Source organism: Lepidochelys kempii, chromosome 9 (assembly GCF_965140285.1).
Source record: "Lepidochelys kempii isolate rLepKem1 chromosome 9, rLepKem1.hap1, whole genome shotgun sequence".
In the NCBI taxonomy this organism is placed as follows: Eukaryota; Metazoa; Chordata; order Testudines; family Cheloniidae; genus Lepidochelys; species Lepidochelys kempii.
Window position 1 is genome coordinate 34,511,550 of NC_136388.1, and position 24,638 is coordinate 34,536,187.

Consider the following 24,638-nt stretch of genomic DNA (forward strand, 5'->3'; position numbering starts at 1 on the left):
TTACTCTTGACATCTCTCGCTAGCTGCAGCTCCAGGTGCGATTTGGCCCTCCTGATATCATTCCTACATGCCCGAGCAATATTTTTATACTCTTCCCCGGTCATATGTCCAACCTTCCACTTCTTGTAAGCTTCTTTTTTATGTTTAAGATCCGCTAGGATTTCACCATTAAGCCAAGCTGGTCGCCTGCCATATTTACTATTCTTTCGACACATCGGGATGGTTTGTCCCTGTAACCTCAACAGGGATTCCTTGAAATACAGCCAGCTCTCCTGGACTCCTTTCCCCTTCAAGTTAGTCCCCCAGGGGATCCTGGCCATCCGTTCCCTGAGGGAGTCGAAGTCTGCTTTCCTGAAGTCCAGGGTCCGTATCCTGCTGCTTACCTTTCTTCCCTGCGTCAGGATCCTGAACTCAACCAACTCATGGTCGCTGCCTCCCAGATTCCCATCCACTTTTGCTTCCCCCACTAATTCTACCCGATTTGTGAGCAGCAGGTCAAGAAAAGCGCCCCCCCTAGTTGGCTCCTCTAGCACTTGCGCCAGGAAATTGTCCCCTACGCTTTCCAAAAACTTCCTGGATTGTCTATGCACCACTGTATTGCTCTCCCAGCAGATATCAGGAAAATTAAAGTCACCCATGAGAATCAGGGCATGCGATCTAGTAGCTTCTGTGAGCTGCCGGAAGAAAGCTTCATCTACCTCATCCCCCTGGTCCGGTGGTCTATAGCAGACTCCCACCACTAGATCACTCTTGTTGCACACACTTCTAAACTTAATCCAGAGACACTCAGGTTTTTCTGCAGTTTCGTACCGGAGCTCTGAGCAGTCATACTGCTCCCTTACATACAGTGCTACTCCCCCACCTTTTCTGCCCTGCCTGTCCTTCCTGAACAGTTTATAACCATCCATGACAGTACTCCAGTCATGTGAGTTATCCCACCAAGTCTCTGTTATTCCGATCACGTCATAGTTCCTTGACATCACCAGGACCTCCAGTTCTCCCTGCTTGTTTCCAAGGCTTTGTGCATTTGTATATAAGCACTTGAGATAACCTGTTGATCGCCCCTCATTCCCAGTATGAGGCAGGAGCCCTCCCCTCACAGACATTCCTGCCTGTGCTTCCTCCCGGTATCCCGCTTTCCCACTTACCTCAGGGCTTTGGTCTCCTTCCCCCGGTGAACCTAGTTTAAAGCCCTCCTCACTAGGTTAGCCAGCCTGCTGGCAAAGATGCTCTTCCCTCTCTTCGTAAGATGGAGCCCGTCTCTGCCCAGCACTCCTCCTTCATGGAACACCATCCCATGGTCAAAGAATCCAAAGCCTTCTCTCCGACACCACCTGCGTAGCCATTCGTTGACTTCCACGATTCGACGGTCCCTACCTAGGCCTTTTCCTTCCACGGGGAGGATGGACGAGAACACCACTTGTGCCTCCAACTCCTTTATCCTTCTTCCTAGAGCCACGTAGTCCGCAGTGATCCGCTCAAGGTCATTCTTGGCAGTATCATTGGTGCCCACGTGGAGAAGCAGGAAGGGGTAGCGATCTGAGGGCTTGATGAGTCTCGGCAGTCTCTCCGTCACATCGCGAATCTTAGCCCCTGGCAAGCAACAGACTTCTCGGTTTTCCCGGTCAGGGCGGCAGTTAGATGACTCAGTCCCCCGGAGGAGAGAGTCCCCGACCACCACCACCCGCCTCCTTCTCTTGGGAGTGGTGGTCGTGGAACCCCCAACCTCAGGACATCGCATCTCATGCCTTCCAACCAGCGGAGTCTCCTTCTGCTTTCTCGCCCCAGACATATCATCTGGTCCACTCTCCGCAACGATACCTGTGGAGAGAACATGAAAGCGGTTAGTTACCTGTGTCCGCGTTGCTGGAACCCGGACATTCCGCTTACCTCTTCTGGGGGTCACATGTTGCCAAGCTTCTTCACTGGCCTCTTGGCTTCTCTGTGCAACCTGCTCTATATCTTTATCGGATGCATCTTCATCGGATGCATGCAGTGGAAAATACAGTAGGAAGATAGATAGATAGATATACACACACAGAGAGAACATGAAAAAATGGGGGTTGCCATACCAATTCTAATGAGTCTAATCAATCAAGGTGGGCTATTCTCAGCAGGAGGAAAAAAAACTTTTGTAGTGATAATCAGGATGGCCCATTTCAAACAGTTGACAAGAAGGTGTGAGTAACAATTGGAGAAAAATTAGCATGGGGAAATAGTTTTACTTTGTGTAATGACCCATCCACTCCCAGTCTTTATTCAAGCCTAATTTAATGGTGTCCAGTTTGCAAATTAATTCCAGTTCTGCAGTTTCTCGTTGGAGTCTATTTTTGAAGTTTTTTTGTTGAAGAATTGTGACTTTTAGGTCTGTAATTGAGTGTCCAGGGAGGCTGAAATGTTTTAGCCCATGAAAGCTTATGCCCAAATAAATTTGTTAGTCTCTAAGGTGCCACAAGTACTCCTCGTTCTTTTTGCTGATACAGACTAACATGGCTACCACTCAGAAACCTTAAACACTAATGTAACACTGCAAATTGTGTACTGGGACATTTGCAGAGGAATGTTTATATCTAAACATACACCTGGTTTTATTGATTTTTTTGCTGTGTAAATTTCAGGAAAACGTATTACATTTTCAATCTAAAACTTACATTTTCAATCAAAGCTGACAGCGTCCTAATGAAGTAATACATACGTCTTTTCTTCATATTTTTATATTTTGAAGTAATACAAATTGACTCTCATTCACTGTTTCACATTACTTTATTATTTTGCATTTTTTCATAGTACTCTTTGTACTAAATCGGAATTCAATGGTAGCTTCTTAGCGACAAGTAATCTCAAAGCCTGTCAATCTTGTGCCCTCTCAGGTGCTAACAAATTTATTCATGCAGTTTTTCCACTCAAACATATTGTGTAGCTCGAAGGGGAAAACAGACCAGTTAAATGTGCTGTTACAGTATAACACTAATCCCAAGACTTTTACACTTAGATACTTATCTTACAGTGGCACCCAAAGGCGAGTCAGGACAGGGCTGTAATGTTCTGTACAAACCCATAGAAAGACACAGATACAGCTCTGAAGAGCTTTCAGTCTAAGGTCCCACTCCTGCAATCAGAGCTACACAGGCTGACTCCTTCACTCACATGAATAATTCACTCCAACTGAAGTCAAAAGAGAGGACGGAGGGTCTTGTTGTTAAGGCATGTGGATGGGGACTTGAGAGCTGGCTTCACATTTTAGCTCTGCCACAAACTCTGTATATGAGCTGGAGCAAGTTAGTTAGACCCAGGCCTCAACGTTATTTTGGTACTTAGCTCCCATTAGGCATCTAAATATCTATGAGGATCTGGGCCTTAATCTCTCTGGGCCTTAGTTTCCCACTGTACTTTCTTTCTCCCATCCTTTGTCTTTGGCTTCCATGGTAAAGCTCTTCACTGTCTCTTACTATGTAGTACTTAACAAATCTTATTTGGGGTTCCTAGGTGCTAGTGTAATATAAATAATTAATAATGGTGCTTTGCACAGGCACAAGGCTAAGGGAAAGGAATACAGAGTATATACAGTTTTAAAATATTGTATTTTAATATTATAATAGGTAAATAGCCCCATCCCTAACTACCTTGCAAACTAGTCATCCACAAGGCTGATTTGTTATACGCATCACAGTAGAAATGGTCTTGAAGAAGAATGTACAACCTACACAAACCATTCCTTAAACAGCTTAATAACATTCAGAAACACGTGTATGTTAATAATGGAGAGGGTTGCTAACTTCGACAGAGCCAAAGGCAAGTAGAACAATATGCCATTAAAAGGACAAGAAACTGAATTAAGGGTAAGCGATTTGGTAACTTTAAAAAAAAAAGTAGTCTGACTACAGCAGAGTGCTTTCTTACACCCGATTTACGTAAAACACTTTTGTAACTGAAAATGTCATGTCAAACAGTCTCATATTTGGCATCAATGTAACTGCACAGTATGTTGAAAACATCTAATTCACAAGTTTTATTGCTTCTTTACAACAGACCGTTCCTGTATAATTATAAGGGGAAAAGGGAAAAAAAATCATTTTCAATTAAATAACTGTTTGATATTATTTTTCCCTCTAGTGTCCTTGGCTGGCAGATGTATGTTTGGTTCAGTGTGCAAGGGGGAACAGAAAAAACAGCATAGGCTGCATCATCTTTGAAATAAACAAGTTTCTGATTGGACTGGAGCTTGTGCAGGAGAGACAGCTGCAGATAGAAACTAATATCTTAAAGCCTGAGGATGATACAAACTGTTCAGTGTCCTCAATAGAAGAAGATTTTCTCACAGCATCTGAGCACCTTGAAGATGAGAATGAGGCTGATGAATATAAAAATGGTAAAAGCAATGTAACTGACCATAAGTTTGTTATTGTTAAGTACTGCAAAATACTTCGGGTAATGCTCATATAAATTGCACTTGACATTAATTGATGCATACATTTAATTGCAGTATAGAAGAGGGATAATTGGAGAGATAAAAGTCATTTATTTTTTTTTAAATTTTTGCTCAAGAGATAGGGAACATGGTATTTGTATGCTAATTGTACAGTACAACACATTAATACAATCACCTTTTAGAAAATGACAGCTGGTTATCTAAAGGCTAATGTGTCATTTTTATTTGTACAGGTCATGAAAATGTACATCTCACAGAACCTGCATCAGATATCAGAAAGCATAAAGGAAAGGGACTTGAGCACCTACATTATAGGAAGACCACGCTGCCATTTGCCCTTGATGACAACTGCTTTAATAAAGAAAACTTAACTTCTGCTAAAAACTCTGCTGATTCAGAAGACGCACTGAATATTGTGGCTGAAGACAGCATCTTACAAACTGTGGATAAGTCCATCCAGCAACTACAGTGGAAGAATGATTTAGCTGGAAGAGTTAGGTCATCCCCTAATACTAATAGCCTGGAAAGATCCCTTACAGATAAGACTGAAAATTCCTATCCAGTATGCACTTCAGAAGGTGTATCTTTGACCAGAATGGCTAAGGAAGAACGAGCTTCTCAGTGTGTCACAATAGCAAAACAAAACAATAAGCTAGACACAGAGGAGCATACGGGTGAAAGGAAACCTCATCTTCCTTTGCAAAATGAGCAAGCAATGACAGGTCAATATGCTACAAATTTAGCAGAGTCTGTTCTGCAAGATGCATTTATTAGATTGTCCCAATCTCAACCTACTTTTACCAAGGAGGCTGCTATTAGCATCTCTGTAGGAAACTCCTTAAGTTCAGCAACTTGTACAACAGAAGACATAACTTCCCAATCATGGAATGAACTTCCAAAAATTGTCATAGTTCAAAGTCCAGACAGCTGTGAAAATACATCAGAATGGCCTGGGTCTGGTTTCCCAAATCTGTGCCATTGGTCTGAGTCAGAAAGTTCTGCTGAAATTTCAGATTACCTGCAGGAAGAGAATTCCAAAGGACACACCCAGAGTGCACTGGAAGTAGCTTTGGCTTGTGCAGCCACAGTTATTGGAACCATTTCAAGCCCCCACGCTGCAGAAAGACTCAAAAGAGAACAAGAAGCCACAGACTCTAAAACCAAAACAGTTGATAATGAAGAGGAACAGATAAAATCTTCACGAGTACTTGATAACTGTGCAGATACAGAATATTCATTTCCATCTGCTTTGTGTGGTATGACTCAAGTAGCAAGTGCTGTAGCAGTCTGTGGTCTTGGTGAAACAAAGGAAGATAAATACCCTGCAACTTCAAGTGGACTCTTATCTGCAGCTGAGACTTCTGCAGCTGTTACCCTTCATTGTAGTATAGCCATAGGAAGCAGCATGGAGAAGTTGAACAAGAGCATTGCAGAGGCATTGCTCAAAGAGGCATCCATGATTTTGACAAAGCCCAGTATATACAGAAATGTAGGGGACTTCATTGAGTCCGTAAATGGAAAAATTATTGAAACAGCAACAAGGCCTCGGATTTCACCCTTAGATGAAGTAATTTGCGATGAACTTGCACAAAATGTATCAAATGTTATTCTGCGGCATTCTATGGAAGAAGTTAGGAAGAAAAGACAGCTACATCCTGGTTCAGACAATAACTCAGACTTCAGTACACAGGACATGTTTATGGAGACTGCCAATGAACTGCTTTTTAATGTGATATATTTCACTTGCAAGAAGATGAGAGAGATTGCACAGGTTGGTGAGTGTTCACTTCTCTTCTCTGAGGACAAAGACAGATGGAGGGTAACAGAAACAGAAAGCCACGCAACACAGACAACAGCTACTCAACCATCACAGCAAGCCCCAGATCACACCAGTGAACCACTTAGTACTTTTTACGGTGCTAATGCTGGCAAAGATCTTGTAAATTTGACAAATACAAAGAAAGATAAGGAGGAAGGCGTGCCAAATACCATGGAAAGTGCCACACTGCATTCAGACCTGCTGTGTAGTGTCAGTGGGCATAACTCACTGGTTGTCAAAACATCCCCCAAGAAAAGATATCTGAAAAGAGCCACAAGAGATTGCGACAGATCCCCATATCAAAGCAAGACTGACCTCAGGTCTTTTTCAGACAGAGAAAACACACTTACAATCAATGAATGCAGACATGGTTTTCAAGAGCAGTTATCTTCTGATGTTATTGTGAACACAGAAAACCAGAGCAAACGTAAGTGTGATACTGTGCTAAATAATGAAGTCCAAGTTAGTGTGTCTTTATTAGGTAATCACATCTTGCTTCCTTCTCAGCCTGTGCTACAGGTAAAACATCCAAGGGATACATACTGTGTAACAGATTTTGCAGAAGAATTAGCAGAAACCGTGGTCTCCATGGCAACAGAAATAGCTGCCATTTGTCTTGAAAACTCAAATGGTAAGCAACCTTGGTTCTGTGCATGGAAAAGAGGAAATGAATATCTGGTGACCCAGAGTTTATCATGCAGAACTATAAAAAGGAAGAAGGAATCGCAGCCCAATGGCTCAGTTGTTAGGAAGCACAGGCCACCTAGACTGAGTGAGATCAAAAGGAAAACAGATGAGCATCCAGAACTAAAGGAAAGACTGATGAACAGAGTAGTGGATGAATCCATCAACCTTGAAGATACTCCAGAATCTGTCAGTATCTTTGCAAATGAAGTGGCTGCTAAAATTATGAACCTAACCGAGCTATCCATGGTTGATAATGTCTGGCAGGGTCCAAACCATCCCAGAAACAGGTTGCACTGTGAAAGATGGGGCCGTGCCAAGGGGTCCAGCTGTGAGAGCATACCAGAAGAGGATTCAGATTCCAAAAGATCTATAAATACTTTGGGCCCAATTAATATTTTAAGTCAGCCGGGAAGCCAGACTAGTTCTGTCTCTAAGCAGTCTAGTTGTGAAAGTATTACAGATGAATTTTCAAGATTTATGGTGAACCAGATGGAAAATGAAGGGAGAGGGTTTGATTTATTACTGGACTACTATGCAGGAAAAAATGCAAGCAGCATTCTAACTTCTGCCTTGCAACAGGTATCCAGGAAAAACGGCCACCTCAACGTGAGACCAAGCTGCCCATCCAAACAGTCTAGCACAGAAAGCATCACAGAAGAGTTTTATAGGTATATGCTAAGGGAAATAGAAAAGGAAAATAAAGATGACGCGTCTTCCATCAGGAGTTCAAAGGAGTGGAGTGGAAGCTTGTTACCACCTTCTCCACGATCACCGTTTTGTTTTAGACAATCCTCTATGCCTGACAGCAGATCATCAGGTTCCAGGCTAACAGTGAATGCACCAATCAAAGCAAAATCTTTAGATGGCTTTGCTCACAACAGCCACCAGGATTCCTTAAGTGTACAGCAGGTCAGCACTGTGTCTTCTTCAGGTCTTTGCAAGTCAGACTCATGCCTATACCAAAGATGTAGGACTGACCAGGTGACAGACATGCTGATTCATGAGACATGGACAAGCTCAATTGAATCTCTAATGCGTAAGAACAAGATTATAGGGGATGAGGCAGAGGTTACAGATGCTGATCAATTCCCCAGTGATTCCCCACTGCATGTAGAACAATATGCAAACAGACTGGCTGCAAATATTGTTGAAAGTGGGAAAACATTAATTGTCATCCATCAAGATTCCTTTGACTATACAAACCAGGAACATGTAGCAGAAGGCAGATCTCTCCCAAGTGTGACTCAAAGTCAGTCTAAACCCACAAGGGACAGAATAAATTTAGATGGGAAAAAAGAACAACTCACAACCCATGGATCCCTCCAGGGAAGCCATATAGGCTCTTCTGCTTTCCTGAGGGAAGTGCCTTTGATTCAGATAGAAACTGATCAAAGAGAAGAGCTGAATAAAGACTTAGAGCCCTTAACTTCTAGTATCATCCCCGCTGGGGAAACAAAGGAGCATCTGAACAAAGAAAAACCTCCAGCAGCATATTCTGGGAAGCACATGGTTTCAAGCTCCGTGATAAATACCAGGTAAGTGACAGAAAAAGACAAGTCAAGACACTGCTTTGTTTTTAAACTTTAACAGTATACAGTGGTTTCCGGGAGGGGTCTGGTGGGAGGAACTTAGCTTTTTGAAATATATTGGAGTTAATTTCCTATTACAGCAAACCTAATGAGGGAAACAAATTGAAATACTATTAATTGCCAAAAAAGACCTGTGTGTACAAGGACAGTAATTATATTACTGAGGTGCGCTTCTAACACCACAGGACACATAGAGCTGAACTCTGACTGTGAAATGGTTTATGCCTGAAAACCGAAGGTGGGAGGGAGTAAAAGGCTTAAACTATTTCAGCCTGGTTTGCACTGCCCTCCAGACCCATAGAGTTGACATTGTCCATGTCCTCTATGTTTTGAGTCACAGACAAGGCCAGATCTAGGAATGTGTGTTTTAGTGTGGACCTTATTGGTTCACCTGATGCCACTCTGCCTTCTCTCCTGTACCGATTAATCCTGCCTTGGCAAAAATCATCTTCACAGGTAACCATGTGGACATGCACAGCTGGCTAACACCTAGGCTTAAACTAATGCTGCTTTTGTAAAAACAAAGAGAGCAGAATTTGGCCTTGAACTGTCTGTTCTGTTCATTCACATAACTAGTTACTTATGTGCCTGGAAAGAAGAATTAGACCTCTTACAACTAGATAGTCAGCTCTGTGATTACATCTGTAGGGATGGGTATCTTGACAAACCTTGAGCAGGAAACAGGCCTCATTGAGCTGCAGCTCTTCTGTAGTGAAATGAAAAGCTTGGCTTCTTTGGTTCAAAGCATGGTTTTTCCTCTATTGAAGAATGCTAAATCTGCTTCTGTCTTGGTTTAGGAAAAATACAAGTCCTGCTATCTTGTAGCACAATCCAAAGGTAGAGAGCCTAATTTTAGTGTGTGTTGATCCTAGTTTCCACTGGCAATAAAGCAGCTGTATACTTTTACCAGTAACTGCCCACACAAACAGGTGATTCTGTGGCAGGAGTGGAGACAGTGTGCAAATGTGGGTTGCACTCACTCAGTTACCACTGCATAGTTCGCAAAAGCACAACTTGAAACCTGGTTTTTGCAAACTTAGCCCTAAATAAAGTCTTACAATGGAAGACCTAATTATTTTCTTGGCTGTCCAGAAACAAAAGATAAGAGTTAGTCACTCATATGAGTCAGCAGAATTTTGCAAGGCTGTCTTGATGTAACTTGACATAACAATTGAATGATGAATTGGATGCTCAAGAGTTGCTGAATAGAGGGGATTTTCATCCACTGAATTGGCTCTGGATTTCAGGAAACTCAGAATACCCAGAAGCCTGTAGTTTTGGAGATTAACTTCAGAGGGAGTAAATTCAGGGTCTGGTTGAATGTAGTTACATATTTATTGTTATAGAGTTTTAACACCCAGTTTTCTGCAATGGGTAATCCTATGTTTTGACCAACTCTATCTGAACTGCTCCTTCTGTACAGTATAGAGATTTAAAGCACTAGACACTGAACTATTATGAATATCTTGGTGGACAATCCACTCAGCAAATGTGTGCCTGCTTCTGATGTGGTTAAAGATACTGTTTGCTCTTTCCTCAGGATGAAACCTGAGTTTTGTAAGGTTCTCCATGAAGACAGATGTGGGAATTTTGTGACTTATGTAGCTCATGTGTGGTTGTAACAGGACTTGTTAATGGAGAAAGGAATAAGAGACCTTGACTGAAATCCTGGATCCATTAAAGTCGATGAAAAAATTCCCATTGACTTCAGTGAGGCCAGGATTTCACTCCTTGTCACTGTGGGCAGAGGAGATCAGTAAGCTTCCAAAGCATAGAGTTGCAGGGGTCGGTCATGCAGAGCTCACCACACAGGCAGGTGGGCCCCATATTATTCTTTCTTGGTATGTAGAGTGGGTGGGGAGAAGATACCACTGGAGCTGGGGAAAGGAAGATGACAGAGCAAAGCTGTATGCATCTGCACACTTTACATATGCTTGGGGGTGAATTCTGTTTGTGTGCAGAAAGTTTACATGTAGGTAGGTGAATTGAATGATGAGTTGACTTACCTGCTGTAGTCAGACAAATATGCCCTGGTTCATCTGTGCCTTTGGTGAACAATTCTTGATGTGGCCATGTGAAATGTACTGTCGTGGTACTGATGAAACAGTGTGGTTCAGTAACCGATTGATACACACGTTTCAGCCCAGATACCCCACCAGAACACCGAGTAGCATGTTCTCGTTGCCAAGAAATACAAGCTGTACAATACAGACCTTGAATGAGCCTCTGCAAAAGGAAATGATAGAAAAGCTGAGGTTATATTACTGAAGTATTCCTCTTTCAAGTCTACTTCTGTTTTGTTTAAAAGCAGCTAAAAGAATGTCATTGTTTCGCTAACATTTAGCACTTGATATAACTCTTTAACAATATCTTGTTTCACTTTTGGTTAGTTAATACAGCAATGGAGAGAGAAAATAGTTGGAAGAGAAATGTAACGTATGAGAAGCTGGGGGTGGTAGGGAGCTCCTATGTAGGGAATACATTGGTCCCAATGCTGATCCACACAGAAAACTCCTAGTGATTCTAATGGACTTTGTGTGTGTGAGGATCAGGACCACATGGAAAGACTGGTCAGGCTGGGAAATTGCACTTGCAGTATCTAATTGGTTAATGGCTCTAAAAGAAAATGAAACACTTTATAAACCCAGAAAGCTACTGTTTCACCTTGGGTTAATTGTAATTCAGTTCTTGTAGCTGTTTCATTGCTCTTTCTTATCATGCATTCATTTGAGGTCTCTTTTACGGTCCTTATAAAACAGAGTCTCCATGTAGAGTAGATACCACAGTGCCCAGGGAAATTCTCTTAAAGTTCAGTTCTGCTCAGAAAAGTGAGTCCCTAAAAATGTCATTGTGGGGGTCCACATTATTGTTCCTTAGGAACTCCACATCAAGTATGCAGAGTTTTAAGAAAAAACATTTTTTTCTAATCACCAGTGCTCCAAGCTCAATTTGGGTTCAGGGAGTCAAGCTGCGTTCATTCCATCTCATGTACAATCACCAAAAAAAAAAAAAAAAAAAGTCCTTCATGCCTAATTAGTCCTCCAGGGTATGTCTACACTGCCTCTGGGAGCAAGCCTCCTGGCCTGGGCCTACAGACTCGCCGTAGCGTAAAAATAACTACAGTAGAACCTCAGAGTTATGAATTGACCCGTCAACCACACACCTCGCTTGGAACTGGACATACACAATCAGCAGCAGCTGAGACCAATAAAAAAAGCAAATACTATACAGTGCTGTGTTAAATGTAAACTATTTTTTTAAAAAAGGGAAAGTTTAAAAAACAATTTGACAAGGTAAAGAAACTTTCTCTGCCTGTTTCATTTAAATTAAGAGGGTTAAAAGCAACATTTTTCTTCTACACAGTAAAGTTTCAAAGCTGTATTAAGTCATTGTTCAGTTGTAAACTTTTGAAAGAACCACCATAACGTTTTGTTCAGAGTTATGAACCACCTCCATTCCCGAGGTGTTCCTAACTCTGAGGTTCTACTGTAACTTTGTAGATGCTGGAGCTCGGGCTCTCAAGTCCACCCCCCTCAGCCCCAAGCTTAAGAGCCCAAGCTCCAACAGAGCTGCAATGTCTATGCAGCTATTTTTAGTGCACTAGCATGAGCCCTGCTAGCACAGGTCTGTGGACCCAGACTGGGAGGCTTGATCCCAGATGCAGTGTGGACATATTCACAATGGCTTGTGCAACCACATAGTCTTCAGTGGCATTATGCTTGTGCAAGTGAGGGCCAAATCTTTGCCTTATAATTAATCTTTTGATGCATAAACTAGAATACTACCCAGCTCACCCTTCCTACATTCTGTTGGCTCTGCAGTGCTAGCAGGAATACGAGGAGTAAAAGCATGTTTAATCTATGGAGCTATATGACTGGATACACACATGGAGCAGCTCTGTAAGGTGCAGCATTTCAAAGACATGTTTCAGAGTACAGCTGCACTTTGAGAATAAGGATCTGACACAGCATCCTTGGGAAAAATGTCCTCTTACTTTCTGTTGTGCCATCACCCCATCTGTCCAACCAAAAGATAGCTGGATTTCAATGGTAGCGTGAATAAACAGTTAGGGAAGCACTTTGTAATCCTTCATGATGAAAGGTGCTATTGTTTATTTTATTTCCTCTTTTCATTTCCTAGGAATAGATTTAATGTTGCCTTAAAGGTTGAATGTTAGATTTTTGCATGTCATTTTGAAATAGCCAAATTTTGGTCAACAGCTATTGAAAATTTGCTGGCTGCATTTTGAGTTTTTTAAGCAGGATGATTGCATTGTAAATAATTCAGACACTTTTTCATTAAACATGAAAGAGAACTTTGGGAAGTAGCACAGTCAGTAGCTAGAATGTGTATGAGATGGCTTTGCACAAAGCACCTGTATTTTCAGTGGCAGAATGGACTAGGGAAAGAATGTGTGTATCACATACGAACATATGCCTTTCCAATTAGAGGTCCTCCAGAGACATTTAAGATGAAATGGGACCCACATTTGAGCATAAATTTGGTATGTTTCACTTCTAAATATGTTTATAGTGTTTTTTTTTAATCATGTGTGCACTACACTTCTTTTCAGGGATTTTTATTTGACTCAGATATGTATCTCGTTTTTAATACTTTTTGATGTCTAACACAATTTATTTTTTACTGTTGCACTTTAAGAAATTTAACACCTCTGTTATGCAACTGGAAATACAAAAAGAATAAGCATCCTTAAAATACTTATTGATAACAGGATTAATTTGTTTATATTTTCAAACCACTATACAAACAAAAAGTGCTGTCCCATATAATTGCTAAGAATTATTGGTATTCTAAGGGCATACAAAGAGATGAGTCCCTTTCCTCAGGTGATGCCTGGAGTGGATTTTATCTGATACCTCTTTCCCAATCCCTACTCAGCCAAAGGACATATTTTTACATGTGTGGGTTTAAACATCTAATTGCAATTAAGTCATGATACAGGCCCATAATTTGGCAGTTTGAACATTTATGTGATGTGGCATTCCCAAAATAATGGAAAGCCTCATTTGTTTTGTTTTTATATAATAAAAGCCATTTTAAAGAGAATCTTAGACCAGATATTTAACTGGATTTTGTGTAACATGAAATGGTCTAGATTCTGATCCTGCACCATTTTTACTGCTGAACATTACAGTGATAAATTCATGGAGGAGGATAGGTCCATCAATGGCTATTAGCCAGGATGGTGTCCCTAACCTCTGTTTGCCAGAAGCTGGGAATGAGCAAGAAGCGATGGATCACTTGATGATTACCTGTTCTGTTCGTTCCCTCTGGGCACCTGGCATTGGCCACTGTCAGAAGACAGGATACTGGGTTAGATATACCTTTGGTCTGACCCAGTATGGCCATTCTTTGTTGACTTCAGTGGATTTGCCCTAAATTTACAGTGAATGGGAAATGAATCAGTCCCCACAAGTATCCCCACTATAGCACAGCCAGAAATTGTAATACAAAACTTGAAGCTGACTAAAGTGTCCTGCTGCTATTTGGCTCTTTGGAAATCAAGCTTTCCACTGCCTGAAGGTTGGAGACTCTAGTTTAAACTCCTACATTTTTTCACTTACCATATCAATAATGCCTTTTCTTGCAGTGTTGATACTAGAAGCAAACCAGATGCTGAAATCATGGTGGAAACAAAAACAGCTGAAGACTTTCCGAATCCTCTCAACAGCAGCGATGAAAGCACAGGCAGCTGGTCCCAGCTAGTTAATGATGAGGACAATCCTGATGATACAAGTAGCTACTTGCAACTCAGTGAGAGATCCATGAGGTATCTGCATTCTGTTTGTGTCTGATGTACAATAGGGACTAATCACCAAGCTAAAGGTTTGATGATTGTTTGTCAGGAACATGAGAGACACGCAAGGTGTAATCAGAATGTACAGAAACAGAACTAGCTACAAAACGTGTCTTTCATTTTTCAATGCATGTTCTGGTTCTTAGCCAGGTCTTTGTATACATTAATAGCTGGCATCCTACACAGAAAGAACTACCCAACCCCAAGCGACTGCATCATGCCCCTACAATGAAAGCACCACCTGACAAACTAATTACTGTAAACCATGAATTGTTTTATCTACTGCTGCTTGCGAACATGCTTATTTGGGCATTTTCGTGGGTAATTTACATTTTAGGATGTTGTACAGAGCTCTCTGTTGATTGGGATGAACACAGAGTAAAAAATTAGAGCCATTTTGTGTCTGGGCCTGTATGGAGGCACAGAAAGTTTCTCCTTTCCCTAGAGTCCCTAGATAGGGACAGCTTTGATGTAGCTACAGGGAGTAGAGGGTCTGGACTAGACCAGCTCCACTGGTGGCATTAGAGTTGCTGGCCACACAGCTGACCAGTACAGTGGGAACAAATTCTTAAAGGATGACGGAGTTTCTGTTATAGTGTGCCGTTTTCTGAGTTAGCAGGGGCAATTGTGACAGACCTGGCATATTTTTTTCTTGGGATTGCCACTACAGTGCCCCACATTCCGCGTCCCTCTCAAGGCCGGACTTGTCAAAGAAGTCATCTGGTCCTTAGAGCTTATATACAATGATGTTAGTCTGACTGACCTCAGCCCTTTAAAGATTTACTGTTTACTAAAAGCTTTTCTCGTGAACTCTTAGATAAAACTAACATTTTTGCCTGTTAACCACACCACTCTCCTCCACATTGTGAAGACAAAGGGAAAAGTACTATATTGGGCCGGGGAAAAGCAGAGTCTATGAATGTCATATAGCACTGCTGGGTTAGTTGAAAGAATGTTTAGCTGGGCTATGTATATGAGTTTGAGTGAATGTGCATCTCATTATGTACAGGACCCAGCCTTTAATAAATTCTTAAATGTGAGAAAGCTAATATACTGTGCCTCATAGCTCTCCCCACTGAGAAATCATAGAATCATAGAATATCAGGGTTGGAAGGGACCTCAGGAGGTCATCTAGTCCAACCCCCTGCTCAAAGCAGGACCGATCCCCAATTAAATCATCCCAGCCAGGGCTTTGTCAAGCCTGACCTTAAAAATAACTAAGGAAGGAGATTCCACCACCTCCCTAGGTAAAGCATTCCAGTGTTTCACCACCCTCCTAGTGAAAAAGTTTTTCCTAATATCCAACCTAAATCTCCCCCACTGCAACTTGAGACCATTACTCCTTGTTCTGTCATCTGCTACCACTGAGAACAGTCTAGAGCCATCCTCTTTGGAACCCCCTTTCAGGTAGTTGAAAGCAGCTATCAAATCCCCCCTCATTCTTCTCTTCCGTAGACTAAACATCTCCAGTTCCCTCAGCCTCTCCTCATAACTCATGTGTTCCAGTCCCCTAATCATTTTTGTTGCCCTCCACTGGACTCTTTCCAATTTTTCCACATCCTTCTTGTAGTGTGGGGCCCAAAACTGGACACAGTACTCCAGATGAGGCCTCACCATTGTCGAATAAAGGGGAATGATCACGTCCCTCGATCTGCTGGCAATGCCCCTACTTATACATCCCAAAATGCCATTGGCCTTCTTGGCAACAAGGGCACACTGTTGACTCATATCCAGCTTCTCGTCCACTGTAACCCCTAGGTCCTTTTCTGCAGAACTGCTGCCAAGCCATTCGGTCCTTAGTCTGTAGCGGTGCATTGGATTCTTCCGTCCTAAGTGCAGGACTCTGCACTTGTCCTTGTTGAACCTCATCAGATTTCTTTTGGCCCAATGCAGTAAACTATAGTGCACCAATCATTAACACTCTGACTTCGTAAAAGTTGATGGCAAGAGGTACTGTATAGTCACTACTTTGGTGTGAGAAAAATACTATAGGAGTTTTAATTGAAACAGACTGGTTCAATTTCACCCCTACTACATAGGATAAAAAATTCTCCGTTGTTGGTGTTAATATGCACTGGGGTCAGTAAATACACAGCATCTTGGTTGTATAGGTATGTGGACAGATTGATAAATTAGATTATCATGTCATACAGTAAACAGGCGTTATCTTATCAAACATCCTGAGATGAAAAGATTCATTCTTGCAATGTAACCAAAGAGAATGCTTCCAAATATTATTGATTATTGATACTGAAAACACTGGGCCTGATTGAAATCTCAGTCTATATTTCATACTGGCCAGCAAGACAAGACAGGTTGCCATTATATCTGTAAGTTCCATCAGATTCCCTGCAGTGTTCAGATAGTATGATTTACTGCACCAAAAGAGCTGCCTGTGTTAATGGGTATGGCGTTACCCAGAAAGTAAGTAGTGAGGCAGACAGACAGATACCTTGCCTTACCCCACCATGTTCAGAGGTATTTGAATCTCTGCAGGTATACCCAGGACATCTCTAACTACTTGATAGTCATGCTGTATAAAAACTCATGGAGCTTGTTTTTCTGTCAAAGGTTAGATGTTGTACTAAAATTCACATAGTACTGCGTAAGCCATGAACAAGATTGGGTCCGTTTTTTTTTTGTTTTTTTTTTTACAGTTCAGAGCATCACTGGATGCATGACTCATCTAGAATAATTTTTAACATGTCAGTAGCCTTCTTCCTGGGAATCATTTATTGAGCAGGATTGGAGTAATATGCCCTGGTTTTGTGTAACCTGGGTTTAGAGCAGTAACTCTGTATACCAGAGGGACATCCCATTCACTTTTCTTTGCACATTAATTAGAAAATGTATGGATCTGTAGTAGTGCAGATTGGCACTAATATTTAAACTTTTGCTTTGTCAGCAATGGCAACAGCAGTACCACTAGCAGTCTTGGCATTATGGACCTGGAAATTTATCAGGAAAACATGCCCTCTTCTCCTATGATTAAGTAAGTAGCCACTAAAATGAAGTCTAATATTTAGAAGTGCTATTCCAATTTCAGCTGAAAATCATTTATATCATCCCAAACATGCCAAACGCCTGCTTATCAGTGCTTCTAAGATGCTGTTTAGGCTGTCATTAGGCTTAGATAAATGCACATGCAGGTATCCTTATGCAAAGTGACAGTACTAGCTTATGGTTAGGCTGTTCCTGGTGGACACCTTGAAGGATATATTTCCACCATGTACTCTGTTTAAAGATAGAATTAACTAAGTTATCCACTTCTCACTATGTGAACACACCTCAAAGAATAACTTTCTCAAAGGCTTCTCCTACTAGCAGTTAAAATCAGTATAGCAGAGTCAATTAATTTAAGCCAAGGAAAGAGAAATCATAACGTTCTTTACAAGATGTATAATTTGGCCCAAGACACTCCTTATCCACTGTCTCTGGGCATGATTCTACCAAGCTTGCTCAAGAGCAATAAAGAGATGTGCAAGTACCTGCCTAAAGATTCTGGTACCCTGAAACATAGTATAACCTACTGATAAATGGTAGAATGCAATGGTATAATTGTAGAAATGAGTGTACTGTACATCATGTAGAGAAGATAGGCGCTTTGCAAAGTCACTGTGAGCCCCAGAAACTCCTCACAATCCACTAATGAATCACAACCCATTTTTAGATCACTGAGGATCTAGCTTCTCCTCTTGCCAAAGGTTCTGACCTTTTTGATATACACATAGGCCAATCACCTTTCTGTAGAATCGTAAATATTCTGTTTCAACTGTGGACTGAGGATGATAGCCATAATAAAACATTTATACCTTGCTGCCAGCACCATAGAGTGCTGGCTGCTGCTCACAGACACTTCAAGCTGACAGCTTTCACTTAGTTCTACAGGCACTGCATATGTAAGTGTTCTCAATCACTAGCCACCTACTGATGAATTTACCAGATGCCGGCCAAGAAACTTGAGATTCTGTGAAGACAGAGGTCAGGAAAGGCAAGAAAAGGAAGGCAATCTGTAACTACAGAAAGCAAGGATCAGACAGAGAACAGTTTGATACTGAAATAGAAGATCTAAGAAGATTTTTAATTGTAGATTCATGAATGGTGTACATATGCCAAGAACTGCCTCACATTCATGATAAACCATGCAGTGAACGCTGCCATTTTAAACTTTCCCCCATATGTAGCAGCAGCTACCAAAAAAAAAAATGTATATGATCTTGCTTCCATGTAACTTTCCATTTAAGACTGGGATTCTGCAGTCTTTTTGAGGGCGACAATAGAAGTTCTTCCAGCCAAATGCTACACATGCACAATTTCCCTTGATTAAGTACAGGATGGGATCTTATGTAAATCGAAACAGTGGATGCTATACCTCTGCAAATATCACGGGGCTGTAACTTTATTACCAGATGTACAGCCTTCTGCAATATATAGATAGGTGGGGACCTACTCTTCCAAAAGGGAGGACGCGGAGGTTCTGACACACTGAATCTGGCGTTTCCCCCCTGCTGTCTATCAGGAAAGCACAGTGGTACATATGAAATGAGGACCTCTTGATATTTTTGGAAGTTATTGAAATAACCCAATTATCAAAACAGAGCTGATATGCTAAAAAAATGACAGTTTCTGAAGATACTTGTTCATTATAGTTACATACAGCTATGGCAGGCATAAAAAGAAGGCGAGATTTAAAAAGATGCAGCATGGGTGGAACATTGTAGTATGTGGCCATGTCACAAGACTTGTAGTTTCTTATCCTAATTACACAATGGGAAACAGTAATGATACATTGATTTTCATGAAGTGTAAGGTACAAGGCACACTGCAAGCAGTATGTCATACTGGGGTGATAACATTGTGAAGCATGTACCCTGATTCACATCTCTCCCCATACTGTTTATCTTTTTTGCAACATTATAGATTAAAATTTTACATGATAAAACAAATTTGTCACCTCAACTCTAATGAAACAATGCTTTACACTGTCCCTAATATTACTAACAGGCTTTGTTGTTGTTTGTTTCTAAGTGAATTAGCAGAAGAAAAGGCTTTCCTTGAAGAAAAGCCAGAGAACATAGAGGGTAAGTTGAATGTATCAGTTGTGACATGGAAATTTGACTTGATGTAGGGCTTCTAAGGTTAATACACATAATTGCATAGCGACTGCTTTTTCAGAAAGCACTTCTGGACTATCAGAGGAAACAGCCAATTGTCAAAAAGACCTACTGGTGATAAACTTTGACCTGGAGCCAGAGTGCCCGGATGCAGAGCTACGAACCACTCTTCAATGGATAGCTGCTTCTGAACTTGGAATACCAACCATCTATTTTCAGAAAACTCAGGAAAACAGAATTGAAAAGGTAGTATTTACAGTGTAGGGTATAACATCAATGTACTTAAACCTCTGAACTGTAAATCCAAAATTTGTAATGACAACAAAAATTCTTCACAGCTAAGGTATATAGCTCAAAAGAATAATCACTTAAAATGAGACCTCCTCAAATAGAGTACAGTATACACCAGTGAAGCAGATTTCACCTATTCAGGTCAGCCATTCTGTTGCATGAAAGTGACAGCTGCATAGATCAGGACAGAGTTAACAAAAAAAGATCCTTAATGAGGATGTTCTTGGACAGTGCCAAGTGGTTACATGGAGTTTAACAAGCGCCATGCACTGTCTTAGTCTCCACTTAGGTCCCACTTAAGCCAGTTGGGGAAAATCCTGTTCCCACTGATGTCAGTGGCAATAGGAGCAGAATTTGACATGGGACACAGAGTAGTGCATAAGACTCTGCATGGATCCCATACATTGAGGTGCATTTCACTTCCAAAAACTGAAAGAGGGTCTTGTTTACCAGTGCTCCACTTGGCATTGGTCCCCTGATAGTGGCTCTACGCCAACTTTGAACCTCCCCTATTCCAGGGCCACGCTGCTTCAGCCCCAGCACGAGACCTACCTCAGACATGACTGAGCTCGTGACTAGTTGCCCAAAGATCCAAGGAGCAATTCCTGCAGATGGGAAGAGTTGGAGCACAGCTGTGTGCTGAGCCTACCTCCTTTTCCACAGCCACCCACACTCAGAGAACTTCCCCTGTGGTCAGATCCATTGGCTTTATAGACCCTTTGTGCTAGTAAAGCTGCAGGACAGTGAAGACCTGGACCCCCAGATTTCAAATATACAAGAAAATATACTTTAGTGACTAGAACTTTGATTTACTATTTATTCTGCACAATGATTAGGTTTTTTCCAAGTCTTTTTCAGACTGTTTTATAAAATCCATAACAGCCTCTCCTCTGAATAGGAGTGTTTAATTGCAACAATCAACTTTCCACAAGAGTACCTACCCCAGTTAAAACTGATAGTCCTGCAGGACTGGAGCTTTAGCTACTAATTAAACATCACTTTTGCCAGCCACATTTGTGAAGGCATAACTATCTTTAGATGGTGAAGTGAACAGATTTTAAACCCTTTCAAGTTTCATTACGGTGTTTTTCCAAAATATCAAAGCATGCAAGCTCAAAATGGCCTCCAGCACTATGGGCCCTCAGCTACATGGAGGATATTTCATATTCCAAGGGCTTCCTTACTCCCCCTTAATGATAACCACAGGATACCATTTCAGACAGTTTTTGACTGTCAAAACTGTCCGTTTCCCAGAGTCAGCTTTAAAGGTTGTATCCAGCCATCAGGTTTACAGAAATGTCAGGGTATTTAAATAAATCAATGAAAGAAAAAATATTACAGTCAATATTTTGGCATTTTAAAATAATATCTATGGGAAGATCATTTTATGTAGCAGAGCTATAGTTTGGTATTTCTTGAGTACATGCATTTGGGAATCATCAACATAATTTAAAATGCATTCAGCAGCAACCATCCAAATTGCATCTTATTTAAGAAGCAGCTGTCAGCTTTACTCATGTGCTTTTGCAAACAGTTAATTCAATTGCTAAAATGCACTAGAGAATAATGAAGTACATCCTGCCTACAAAGCTGCTCTTGGAAATCACATGCTTATTACATATAATTAAAATACATATTAAAGTTTAGGACTCAGTATGTAAATAGCAAACAGCTACACCAGCTACAGATACACAATATTTTCTTGTGTGGTTTAAAACTGGAAGATGTATAAAAAGGAGCCTAATTAGTTATTGATTGTGAAATTCAAGGAAATGAAAAGCTTTGATTTTCATTTCCAAGCCTGAAAAAAGATAGGCCAGATGCATGACATTATGAAGTCCATTATTAAAACAGGAAAACACAAAAGTGGATACAATATAGGATTTTTTTCCAACTGTTTAAGACTATAAATGAAATGTAACTAAACAAGAATACTGACTATGATAATGAAAGAGAAACGTATTTTTCCTTCAAATCTAAGATCTTCAAGTTGGATCCCTGGGGTTGTACAAGATACAGTACCTATTATTTTGATAATGGGCTGTCAATATCATGGAAGGTTGTAATTATTTATCAGGGTTAAAGATCTCACATAGCTGTAAACAGGAATAACTTCACTAATTACAGCAGAGTTGCTCTTGATTTATCTGGTGTCATTAAGAACAGAATCTGGCTCTCACAGATTATAGACTTTCAGAAATGAAATGCAAAGTTTCCAGATGTCCAAATCCATATTTTAGATGTTTCAGATCCATAGTGTATAGACAGAACCCTCGGCAGATTGCACTGCTATTGTGTATGCAGTGCCTGAAACAGTGGAGTTCTGATCCCTGGCAGGGCTGACTCAGTAATGTCCTCATACTTGGAAGAGTTATTTGCATGTATTTATTTAACAAAAGCTGGTTAAGAATACACAATGAATGAAACCCTAAATGTGCCATTTTATCTAGTTTCTAGATGTTATGCGGTTAGTTCACCAGAAGTCCTGGAAAGTGGGTGATATCTTTCATGCGGTGGTACAATACTGCAAGCTACATGAGGAAAGCAGAGAGAGGACACCTAGCCTCTTTGACTGGCTTCTCGAATTGGGATAAGAAACCTCTTAAATGTTTGGCATTTTCATTTTAATCCAGCTTAAGTGGCAGTGGTTTGTGTAATGCTCTAATTTTCAAACATCAGTGCATAAAACAAGCAGAGATATAGAAACTCTGCGGACAGTCCACACAACTGTACACTGAGCAAAGTGAAATTAAGGTGCACCATATACTGTTATATCATGTGGGGGAACTTTGACATATTGTACTTTCGGATGTACTGTATTAGGAAAGGATGGGTTTTTTGCCTTTAAAGTGAATGGATAATATGAAGGATGGATGAAAATAGGATATATTTCTATAATCAAATATTCTATTAATATCGTTTGATATTATTTCAATCAACTAAAATAGAATTATACACTAACAACATTCAGTTTTTAAAACATGAAAATTTGTACAGGTTAACTGTTAGAACACTAGTGTTTTCCAGACGGACAGCCAAATGAATGCTTAGGAGGATGTGCATCTTTAGATAAATAATATAGATATCGAAGTATTTTTTAAAATCCTCACCGTGTCTAAAGGGGTTGAAGACTTTGAGCTATTAGACCTTTACAGGTAGACGATACAACAAGCTGCTGAAAATGCATTATAATTTCCGCATATGAGGCCATTTATTTCTTCTCCATAGCCTTTCACCATTCTTGTGTTTTTCTGGAGGAACTGAAATCCAGACTCTCAAATATTACTCTTTAAAAACATTCTGATTCCTTTCCATTTTAATCAGAGGCAGTTTGGACCAGTGGATAATCAGAAGATATGGGTTCAATCCCAGCTCTGACCTGCTGTGTCACCTTGGGCAAGTCACATCACCTCTGTGCCTCAGTTTCCCTATCTGTGAAAAGGGGGTGATGACAGTTACTTTCTTATGAAAGTATCTAATGCTTTAAGATCTATGGATAAAGAAAGAGCATATTATATGATTTTAGTCTAATTAAATTGATTATTAAAAAGAAAAATCAACTGAACATAGTCCTACCTGAAAAACTGATTGTATTGTCATACATATGCCTAAACTTTAATTTTGTTTTTGTTACTTACAAGAATACAAAATGAGTCTCAGCACATATAAGCATATGTTTACCTTAAGGCTACCTGCTCATTTTGGATATATATGTTTGGAATACAAATGATAGTTCATGTTATTACAGTAACATTGATATAACTACAGTAGACTGCTGTTGAGAAGAACAGTTAGTATTATATACATAATTATAAATTCTCTTGACTCTGCCAAAGAGATTGGATTTTAATTTAAAGGGGAAAAAAAGTTTATTGCAGTAAAGCTCCTATTGTTTGAATTTCACATATACTGTGATTTGCTTCTTTGAAAACACAAACATTCATTTTTTGTTTTCTCCTACACTAAATGATGTAATTGAAATTCTACCTGTATTTCCCTAAAAAAATGATTTGAAAGATCATTTATTTTCCTTATATCGGTATATGCTTCTGTATTTTTCCTGAAATAATTATCCTTTTGCACTAGATATTTTTGAAAATTTTGAAATAGTTTTAAATAAATTATGAAAAAGAGCCATACTATCAGTGTTACCACCATTAAATCCATTTCCACCCTCTCACACTCATTTGTTAGGGAAAAAATTTGTCAGTGAATCGACATCTATATCCATGTGATAAAGGTACATGGCTAACTCTACATTTACTCTACAGTATACACAAAACAGTAAAGATCACTTTACTGCCAGTATAAAGGTTGATCTACTGTATACACTAAATTTAACTGTACAGCTATTGGGCCTGTTCCTGAGAAGTGCTGAAGCTCCTATTGATGCCAGTGGAAGTTGTGGGTACTCAGCATCTCTGAGAGGCTGACTGTTAATAACGTAAGTATTGAGTGTTACAGATTGAAGGTACTTTGTTCTAATAAATGGGAAAAGGTATTTATTTTTAGACCAAATCCAGTTAGTTGTCAGTATACAAACTTTTGCTGTGCTAGAATAAATGTTTACTTACCTTACAAAGCACAACTATCATGACTGGGTTGTAACAGTGTGATGAAGTTACTTCTGTACAGTAGTTCTTTATGTTGCAAATCTAATCAGAAATAAATTTGTGTTACAGTATGTGTCCCCTTTGCCTTTCTAAAAGGTGTTGATGTGATTTTATTGCATACTGGAAATGGAAACTGTGTAATACATTTTATTTGACCAACTAAACATTATTCATGGCAATCATTTAGCCTTTCCAAATCTGCTTTTGCTGAATGCAATGTCTCAGAACAGGTCCTTACACCAAAGGCAGCGATGGAAGTTGAGGTCACTCATCACCTG

At 40.3% G+C, this 24,638-nt stretch overlaps 1 protein-coding gene across 11 annotated transcripts in view; it reads left to right on the forward strand.

The window, feature by feature from the left end:
- Positions 1–24,431, forward strand: part of SPHKAP (SPHK1 interactor, AKAP domain containing) — a 106,600-nt gene extending 82,169 nt beyond the window's left edge. For 8 of the 11 annotated variants that reach the window (XM_073359839.2, XM_073359850.2, XM_073359842.2 and 5 more), the window contains 7 exons: positions 4,114–4,369; positions 4,663–8,470; positions 14,136–14,315; positions 17,248–17,334; positions 19,371–19,423; positions 19,503–19,702; positions 22,198–24,431. In XM_073359839.2, the coding sequence (XP_073215940.2) occupies positions 4,114–4,369; positions 4,663–8,470; positions 14,136–14,315; positions 17,248–17,334; positions 19,371–19,423; positions 19,503–19,702; positions 22,198–22,341 (4,728 nt within the window). In that variant the 3' untranslated portion in view covers positions 22,342–24,431. The remainder of the gene's footprint in view (positions 1–4,113; positions 4,370–4,662; positions 8,471–14,135; positions 14,316–17,247; positions 17,335–19,370; positions 19,424–19,502; positions 19,703–22,197) is intronic. The other 3 variants (XM_073359841.2, XM_073359848.2, XM_073359849.2) reach the window with 3 other exon arrangements.
- Positions 24,432–24,638: the final 207 nt, after the last annotated feature.